Below are 8,499 nucleotides of genomic sequence, written 5' to 3'. Positions count from 1 at the left end.
CACTATTTCTTTAAAAGACGTCTGGGTATCAAATCGATACAGTGACGTTGGAACACAACAGGGGCATATTTAAATATGTGAATAAATGTGACAAGCCAATATAACAGCTTGAAATGAACTGTAATGGGTGTGTTTATTTTTCGACATACTAATGTAAAGACGTTTTCACGAGTGAAATAGTTGTCTTAACCATTTCACTACGCTACATCGACGATCTTCCCACGAAACGTCACTTTGAGTCGAGTCGATAAAACTTTATAAACTTTAAATCATGTATAATATAAAGTGCGTTTAAATAAGCATTCCCAAAACAAACAGAAAATTGTTCAACTTCACGTAGTGTTGTGACGATCCGCCCGTATTAAAGTTCTGTTGGAAACATGTATCATGATCTAAAGGGTCCTGCTCCTCTTCTTCTTGTGTTGGAGCAGCTAGACAACAGTAGCACTCTACTGCCCTCTTCGGGGCGTGTTGCTTACTGCAACGCCGTTATATTGATGCACTGTTATTATATAGTTGTTTGGTACTTCGCTATTTCTTTAAGACGTCTGGGTATCAAACAAATCGAAACAGTAACGTTGGAACACCACAGGGGAATATTTAAATATGTGAATAAATGTGACAAGCCAATATAACAGCTTGAAATGAACTGTAATGGGTGTGTTTATTTTTCGACATATTAATGTAAAGGCGTCTTCAAAGGTTGTCGTAACCATTTCACTCCGTTACATCGACGATCTTCCCACGAAACCTCATTTTGAGGTGAGCCGATAAAACGTTATAAAACTTCAAACATTTATAATATAAAGTGCGTTTAAATAAGCATTACAAAAATAAACAGAAAACTGTTCAACTTCACGAACTGTTTTGACGGTCCGCCTGTATTAAAGTTCCGTTGGAAACATGTATCATGATCTAAAGGGTCCTGCTCCTCTTCTTCTTGTGTTGGAGCAGCTAGACAACAGTAGCACCCTACTACCCTCTTCGGGACGTTTTGCTTACTGCACCTCCGTTGTGTCGTTGATACACTGTAATTATATCGTTGTTTGGTTCTTCGCAATAACTTTAAAATACGTCTGGGTATCAAACAATGTGAATGATTGTGACAATGTGAATTTACATAAGCAATCACAAAATAAAAGTTGTTCAGCTTCGGTGCTGCATGGGTCCGTGTGTATTAAAGTTCCGTCGGAAACTTGCACCATGACCGAAAAGGTCCTGCTAATTTCCGCTCATCTTCTTCTTGAGTTGCTAGACAACAGCAGTGCTCTACTGCCCTCCTCGGGACATTTTGTTTATTACAACTTTGTTATGTCGTTGATATAATTATGCAGTTGTTTGGTACTTCACTATTTATTTCGACGTTGTCTGGATTAGCAAACAAATCAAAGCAGTCAAAAAAAGCCTATTTCTTTTGATTTGCAATGAGATTATTATTATTTATTTGACCTCTTTCCATTGGAAGTATAACAAAGCAACACTAAATGCTTAATATTTATAGTTATAATTTAAACCTTCCCAATGGCACAGCTGCATACATAGCAACTGGAATCAACTAAAAGACACACAACTATCATGCATGTGTGATGAATGGCCACAAAGCGGCGCTGCAACACATACAATATTGTTGTGTTGAGTTCAAGTGTGGACTTGTAACTGACTTGTTGAAGACTCCGTCGTGTCTGTGTGTGTGTTTTGTCATCAACAAACATATTTACACAATAAGTAGCTGCCCTGACGTTTGACCTGCGGCCAATATGCTGCTGAGAAAGATTATTATTACAAAGTACTTCATGAAGTGCCTAAGTTTGAGGTTTGTGTCTGTTTTTAGTTTGAGTTGTTGAACTCTTTCCCCCCCTAAAGTGTAAACGAGCTGTTCTCGCCTTAACCAGTTTCCTGATTTTGAATAACGAGCTAGCTGGGTCTTGAGGGGTCACTGGGGGTGGGGGCGAGGGGTTGTGGGGAGTCAAAAGTGAGCCCGAGGCCACAGTAAGATGACACCAAGTTATTTTGATCTTTGATCTTTGAGGGTCGTCACCTGACTACGCTCAGGATAGGACTGCGTGACCCTTGACCTTGCAGTTGCAAATACTTGTTCCGCTTATTTTATTTTCCTTTAAAATGCCTGAAACCATGAAAGAGTTTGGAGGTCACATGGCACAAATTCCCTAAGGAAATGCCGCGTGAAAGTAACGACCTGAACTGCGTCTTGCAGGCTTGATGGGTGCCTTTGAAGTCCACCACTCAGCCGCCATGATGACAAAAAGCGATGGCATGATCACATCATGGAGACCTTTGATCGCGGACCTGAAACAAGATGCCTTTCCTCCCTGTCCACCATGTACTTCCTGTTTGTACCGCCATAACTATGAACACCCTCACTGAGGCAATGCATGGAAATCCTACAGAAGTTCAGCGCCTTCCTTCTCCTGAAGCTCCTCCTCCCTCCTGGAGGAGGCGAGTCAGGATGTCCAGGAGCCGCCGATGGACGTCCCGGCCTCTTCGGCGGTCCACGCCGCCTGACTCGGAACATTCCTGCACAGCCCGCTGAAGCTCCACCTGTTCCAAACCACCAGAGGAAGAGAACATTGCGGTAGAACCTCACAGGAAAAAAGACGCAAGGAAGCGTTGGGAGTTGCTGACCTGCAGGGGCAGCCCTGCTTTTGCCCCGAGCAACGTGGGGGAGAACCACAGCCTGAAGATCTTCTCGCAAATCACCTGAAGAAGAAGCGAGAGGAAAGTGTCTCTGATTAACACACCCACTTCTTCCTGTTTGACTTTTGTTTTCATTCCACACGCCCGACTTGATGTTGCCTGCAGTGTCAGCCTTCATCAGCTCAACAGCCGTCACGGCGGCGTAGGTCAAAGTTCACAAGAGAAGGAATGCAGTGTGCTCAGACTTGAAACTCTCGAGTTTGACCAATCATTTTTCTGTAAGGAACCAAATTTGCTCCACACGTTTAGGGGACGGACACGTGTGTTTGTCTGAGCAAGAGTGGTTGACAAACATGGCCGCCATCAAGCAAAACGCTGTTGTAAGAGTCATAATGGTTCTAAAATATCGGGTGTATGCTAGCATGTCTTCCAAAGCATTCTGGCCACAACCCATAGGGGGCGCCACCAATTCGGGTCCCCGACAAACGAGGTGGTGCCACCTGCAGGTTGGAGTTGGAGCGATGGCGGCTGCAGCGTCTTTTCATCAGGTTGCACGAAGACGAGCAGTCAAAGAAGTTGCAGTCGTCGTCGCTGCTGCAGTTCTGGTCCAGGATGTCCTCCATCTTGGGCTCGAAGAAGGCCATGTCCACATCGATGGCCACCACCTGATGGACGTTCAAAGCATGAAGGTGCCGCTCATGGGAACACGTAACCACGTCGTAGTAATGATGCTAGGCGCTGACCGTCAGGTCCTTCCTGATGGCGAAGTTCTCCGGTTTGACGTCACACAGGTGGACTCTGTGCGTGAAGTCGTTGTCAAAGTGGTGCACCATGTCCAGAAAGCTCAGTGCGATGCGATGGACCTTCTGGCGGGCACTCCACGGCCCCAAACGCCCGGACCCGACCACCTCCTCCAGGGAGAAAATGTTCTGGTCCCAGGCGTGGCCTGCAGACAAGTACTCCACCGCGTAGAAGTGTCCGCAGGAACCCAACACCTTGGCCACGTGTGTGCTGAGGTCCTGCAGGACCCTGGAGGACCAAGAGTGAAAGCGTTAACGTGGGACATCAAAAGCGTCAAAGACAGAAGAACGCCAGCCCGCCTGAGGAACCTGAGGAAGGTGTACTCCTCCTGCTGCAGCAAAGACCACAAGGACGCCAGCTCAGCTCTGGAGTAGGTCTTGTCTTCGGACCTGAGCCTCCCGTTCCACAGTTTGGACAAAGAACTAGCAACTCCTCCCCCTTCTTCATCATCATCTTCCTCCTCCGTCAGACCCAGCCAATTACGGACCTGACCGGGAGGCAAAGCACGGACTGGATGGCCTTGACTTGGTTTGGAACTCCTCAGGTTCTGGTCCACTTACTTCCAGAGTGGCGTAGAGAACCACATCAAGAGCGGACGCATCCTCTGCTGGCTCCTGCTGTGAGGAGACACTACAAGTTTAGTGAGAAGCTCTTCTCCCCTCGGAACCCCTCAGAAGTGGACCACCCGGTACCTGGTAGTCCAGAACTCCCAGCGGCTCGTAGGAGGAGAAGTTCTCCAGTTTGGACTTGAGGATTACGGGCTGTCCTCTCCAGTGGACCTCCATCACCTTCTTGCCGTTCTCGTAGTAGAGACAGCGCTTGTACTCCACCAGGCCGCGGACGCAAAGATCCGTGCACATGTCGCCCGCCGCCGAGCCTTGGCCAAAGTCAGAACACTGGGCGGGACAGAAGGCGTCACCACAAACAGACCAGAACTACGGGGACAAGGTCTAGCTGCCATTTTGGTGACGGTGGATCTTTCAGTTCAGCAGAACGGAGGACGTGTTAGCGTAACATGGCAGAGGTCCTGTCATCTCATCAGGCTGAAAGGCGAACAGTCCCGGGGGGTCAAAGGTCAAGTGCAGCAATGAAGCCCAACACATGAGAACAATGATGACACACAAGTGTGGGCTGAATGGATCGCATTCACACACACACACACACATACAGACACACACACACACACACAGTGTAGGAGGACAAGTTGACCCCCCCCCCCGAAAACACCAACACACCCTTCTTGTCTTTGCAAAGCATCCAAAATGCAGACAAACAAAGCTAATTTGAATTAAAGCTACACACACACACAAAATGGCGTGTTCCCTAAATTCCAACACCAAGACGAGGACAACACGCTACCGAGATCTTATTTCCACGTGGTGAAAGATTCGCCGCTACGACACCTTTGCGTCACGTTCAAGCGTTAGCGATTAGCGTTACGTGCGGAAGACTAAAGCTTCCACAGCATTTTGATGGCGTTTGCAGCCTGTGGTAGATCATCACCGCAGAGCTCACCAGGGACGGAGACAAGCACATGCATCGACACGGAGGTCATTAAATGCACCGTGGCCCATAAATAGTCTGGAATGTCGTGCAGGGACTATGTTCCCAACGCAGCCACCATTAGACCCCAAATAGACCCCAAATAGACCCTATAGGCCTTAAATAGACTCAGATACACTAAATACTCATGGCTGCACGTTGGACGAGTGGTTAGCATGTAGGCCACACAGTCAGGAGATCAAGACCTGGGTTTGAATCTCCAAATTATTATTATTCTTATGAGGTATGAATATTAGTGGCAATGGTTGTTTGTGTTTATGTGCCCTGTGATTGGCTGGCCACCCGTCCAAAGTCAGCTGGGATAGGCTCCAGCATCCCCCCACCCAAGTCATGCTAAGCGGCATGGAAGATGGATGGATGGATAAATAGTCACGGGACAAAAGGCAGCTGAGACATCAGAGGAACCTCAAGAGAACTTGGTGATGGACAGCCTGGAACGTTCATGAAGATAAGGAAGAGGAAGAAAAAGGGAAGCCGGTTCGAGTCCTGACACGCTTGAGTGGCGGACTTGTTGACTTTGGATCTGGGTGCTAATCTTTGTGTTTATTGGGGATTTTCTCAGCTTCCACTTTGGATCTGGGAGACGTTTTGAGAAGATCAAGGCACAAGGAACCAGAAGGTTGAACCATCATGCAGGTTGCACACTGATGACATCATCAGCACGGACTCACCAGCCGCTGCAGGATCTTCTTGCTCCTGTCGTCCGTGCAGAAGTCAGACAGGATCCTCCTGTGGACCAGAACCAGGCCGTTGAGGAGCACCCAGGACCCGAGCCAGAGAAGAACCAAGACCAGTGTCCCTCGGCGAGACCACAACCTGAGGCCCACCCAGCGCAGGAAGCACACGCTGGCGGCCATGACGGCTGTGACCACGCCTACCGTCCTTCCACAAATAGTTAAGAAGCTTCTAAGAAGGTGAATAAATTACGGACATGTCTTCCTCGATGCTCTGCACTCATCAAAACACGAGTCTGGACGGGGAGCAGCTGGTGCCGTGAGACGTCCAATGACAGCAGGCGGTTGATGTGTGGACATCTGGACTCTTTGGACGTCCTCCAGAATCAGAACCAAAACCGCCGCCAGCTGGCTGTGCTCTCTGGGAAAAGGAAATCAAACCCTGACACTTGGAATGTCCTTCATGAAAACAAAGCAACGCGGACTGGTTTTCTCCGACTCGTCACAGGAGACCCGACGTCCGTCATCTGCTAGCAGCTTTTTAAACGCCTTCAGATCTCTCTGATGTTGAAGACAAAAACCTCAGAGACGTCTTGGGTCTTTAGTTCTGCTGCACATATTTGTCTTCCTGCTCCAAGAACCAGACCCCGTTTTCCTTCAGCTCCTCTTACGACTTCTTCTTGTGGTCAGATCTTAGTTCCAAAAAGCTGACTGGAAGTCAGTCAGCGGTTCTGGTGCTGGAGCCTGTCACACAACGCCTCCTCTCGGGCCCACTTGATGAAGCGGGACGCTCGAGGGAGAACCAAATGAGAACCAGGAGGTCTTCTGTTTAGGTCTAATGCGTGTGGCCCGCAACTTGAGACGCTCTGATGCAGTTTTGGGTCACCCCTGACCCATGAAGGGTTCTGAGTGACATGAGGACAGATCACTCACCTTGAGGTCATCCTTCCACCTCACGCCAACCCTTTCCTTCATGAAGTCCTGTTCAGTCTAAGAGTTGCTCTTTTAGGGTTCTTCAAGTCAAAGCAGAAGAAGAAAAAGTTCCAACGTCAAAGAAGAAGTCCAAGTTTTGTTCTTTAAGATGCTACAATTCTGCAAAGTTTCCTGTGGAGGTCCAGAGGCGGCAGAACACACGAGTCCATTGAAGAACCTCCGCCTGCTTCTGTCCGTCTTGTCACAACTTGCCAACATGGACGTCTGCATCGGGTCGCTCCTCTGAAGATGCACCGGGAGGTCAGCAGTGACTCCTTGTGGACTCTCAGGCTTCCTTGGACCACTGCGGACTAAATTTCTTTCCCCCCTGCCTGCACTGTGTGTGTGTGTGTGTGTGTGTGTGTGTGTGTGTGTGTGTGTGTGCACGCTCAGGCATGTCAGTGCAGCCTTCCTGCAGTCTTTGCTGCTGCTCTGTGACGCCCCCACATGGCGGCTGGAGGGTTTACACTCACTAGATAAGTGTGTGGGAGGCGCACCCCCATCCCTCCCGCTCTCATAATAATATGCTACTGTATCTGGCCCCTCCTCCGTTACCACGGCAGCAAGTTAGATGAACCCCCCCACCTCTTCCTCCTGTGCTGTACTTTGGAAAGCTGCCAATAAAAATCAGGCCAGAAGCGGCAGACAGGTTAACAACTCCCATTTGTTGATACAATTACATCCTGCAGTCATAAAAAAATAGCAGGAGAGGCCTCTTTAAATTCACACCTTAGGATGTTAAAACACAAATGTATGCTGACCTTTAATGACTCCCCTCTCAACAACAACAAAAAACACCAGTTAGCATTAGCTATGCTCACTTAGCATCACTCCAGTTCAAACACAACAGCTGCTAAGTGTGCTAACAACAGTTTGACCACAACAACGTCCAACACAAAACACTGGCGCCACTAAATGAACTCAATGAATGTCAACGCCAGGGAAGCTGCCACCTGGCGGTGCAATCCTAGTACTGCAGCCTCCCTTTATTTTATCAAAACTTGTTTATTCATCACAGTATATGTTTACATGCTACTATGTGTACGAGTAAACATCACAAGATAACTTATTTGCTGAGACAAGTATTGTCTTTATGTCCTTTGATGTTTTTTACACTTGCACAGGCAAGAGGAAAATAAAAGTGTGGGATGAATTGGGAAGTGGGAAGTGTTGGAAGAAAAGTGCATCGGTCAGTGGGTGTCTGCAGGTAAAGTGGAGGAAGAACAACGAGGCAAGCAATTCAATCTTCTCCTCAGTGGTCTCCCTCCATTACTCTCCCAGCAGAACTTCATCAGTCTGGTCTGCTTCGGCCTCAAGTTCATGTCATCTTCTTAATGTCAAACATGTGGACCGCGTTACAGGCAGGCTCCTCGCAAGCCGCAACCAACACGTCGTCAATCAAGTGTGAGGGAAATGAAAAGAAAACGAGAGAGAAAATGCAGAGAAGAGAAAGATTCACTCCTAATAAGAAACTAAATGATCAGTTTCCATTCCTACACATATAAAATATCCACTGAACAGCTGTACGTTGATTAAAAATACATTTCCAGATATGTCTACAATCTTGGAAATGAATATGAATCTTCAAAGACAAAATGATTTTGGGGGAAAATTCATCAATTTGACCAATTCGGTGGGAATTGGTAATAGTTACAAATGACAACACAAGTTATTTCACAGGTTTACGTGACTTGCGTGACAACGGTACTTTAGTACTATTGCACCTCGCCACGCCCCTTCCCCCATACCTTGAATGATTGACAAATTGCACGTCTAATCGCACACGCGACTGAAAGACAGCATCCAATAGGAACGTTTGAGGGCGGAACTCAAA

General features: G+C 47.7%; 1 protein-coding gene across 2 annotated transcripts; it reads right to left on the bottom strand.

The window, feature by feature from the left end:
• Nucleotides 1-877: 877 nt before the first annotated feature.
• On the bottom strand, nucleotides 878-7,023 carry dipk1c (divergent protein kinase domain 1C). Of its 2 annotated transcripts, XM_058059950.2 has the most exons (9): nucleotides 6,627-7,023; nucleotides 5,691-6,114; nucleotides 4,149-4,352; nucleotides 4,017-4,073; nucleotides 3,765-3,943; nucleotides 3,399-3,684; nucleotides 3,156-3,320; nucleotides 2,644-2,718; nucleotides 878-2,559 (listed from the first exon to the last, which is right to left on the bottom strand). In XM_058059950.2, exons 2-9 carry the CDS (start codon nucleotides 5,874-5,876, stop codon nucleotides 2,413-2,415), a joined length of 1,299 nt encoding a protein of 432 aa, XP_057915933.2. In that variant the 5' UTR covers nucleotides 5,877-6,114; nucleotides 6,627-7,023; the 3' UTR covers nucleotides 878-2,412. The 2 variants fall into 2 exon arrangements, with proteins under 2 accessions (XP_057915933.2, XP_057915931.2); XM_058059948.2 differs by having other exon boundaries at nucleotides 5,691-7,023.
• Between the last annotated feature and the right edge of the window lie 1,476 nt (nucleotides 7,024-8,499).

Source organism: Doryrhamphus excisus, linkage group LG7 (assembly GCF_037039965.1).
Source record: "Doryrhamphus excisus strain RoL-2023G ecotype Guam linkage group LG7, RoL_Dexc_Guam_v1.1, whole genome shotgun sequence".
Classification (NCBI taxonomy): Eukaryota; Metazoa; Chordata; class Actinopteri; order Syngnathiformes; family Syngnathidae; genus Doryrhamphus; species Doryrhamphus excisus.
Note: the sequence above shows the minus strand (reverse complement) of the source record. Positions and strands in the feature narration are given on the sequence as shown.

What these genes read in the sequence shown, in the direction of transcription:
- dipk1c (XM_058059948.2), bottom strand. Translation starts at nt 5,876, where the DNA reads ATGGCCGCCAGCGTGTGCTTCCTGCGCTGGGTGGGCCTCAGGTTGTGG. An exon ending in TGGGAGTTCTGGACTACCAG is followed by an intron (nt 4,074 to 4,148) that starts GTACCGGGTGGT and finishes GTCTCCTCACAG; the next exon opens with CAGGAGCCAGCAGAGGATGC. An exon ending in AAGCAGGGCTGCCCCTGCAG is followed by an intron (nt 2,560 to 2,643) that starts GTCAGCAACTCC and finishes GGTTTGGAACAG; the next exon opens with GTGGAGCTTCAGCGGGCTGT.